Genomic DNA, 605 nt, shown 5'->3' with positions numbered 1-605 from the left:
GAAACATATTCTAACCCCCCCTCCCTCCCCCCCCTCTTCCCTGAACCCTCTCTCTTACCTGAAGCCCTATCCTAACCCCCCCCCCCCCTCTTACCTGAAACCCTCTCTCTTACCTGAAACCCGTCGTAGGTCCAAGAGCCGAACTTCATGACGCACGTCTGCTCATCGAAGGGAAAATACTCGACGTCGATCTCACACGAGGACTTGTAAATGGCGGGCGGTTTCCATTCCACCAAGCCGTTGTAACTGAGCGTCGCCTTGGTGGAAAGGGTCACCTCGAAGTTGCCGTCAGCACTACGGGGTGGAGGGGGTGGAAGGGGGGTAGGCAGGTGGAAGGGGTGGAGGGGTGGAGGGGATGGAGGGGGTAGGCAGGTGGAGGGGGTTGAGGAGGAGGAGGGGGTGGAGGGGTGGAGGGGTAGGCAGGTGGAGGGGTAGGCAGGTGGAGGGGGTAGAGGAGGTGGAGGGGTGGAGAGGATGGATAGGTGGAAGAGGGGGAGGTGGAGAGGGGGAAAGAAGAATGGGGTTGATAGGTGGATAGGGGGAAAGGGGAGTGGGGTGGGTAGGTGGATGAGGAGAAAGGGATGAACAGGTGGATAGATGTAAAT

At 59.3% G+C, this 605-nt stretch overlaps 1 protein-coding gene across 1 annotated transcript in view; it reads right to left on the bottom strand.

The window, feature by feature from the left end:
• Positions 1 to 605, bottom strand: part of LOC119582366 (acetylcholine receptor subunit alpha-like) — a gene marked incomplete at its 5' end in the record, with an annotated part of 90882 nt that overhangs the window by 58120 nt on the left and 32157 nt on the right. Inside the window, 1 exon segment of the mRNA XM_037930580.1 lies at positions 114 to 294. Within this exon segment, the coding sequence (XP_037786508.1) occupies positions 114 to 294 (181 nt within the window).

Source organism: Penaeus monodon, chromosome 15, assembly GCF_015228065.2.
Source record: "Penaeus monodon isolate SGIC_2016 chromosome 15, NSTDA_Pmon_1, whole genome shotgun sequence".
NCBI classification, from domain to species: Eukaryota; Metazoa; Arthropoda; class Malacostraca; order Decapoda; family Penaeidae; genus Penaeus; species Penaeus monodon.
This window is presented reverse-complemented; position numbering and strand designations above follow the sequence as displayed.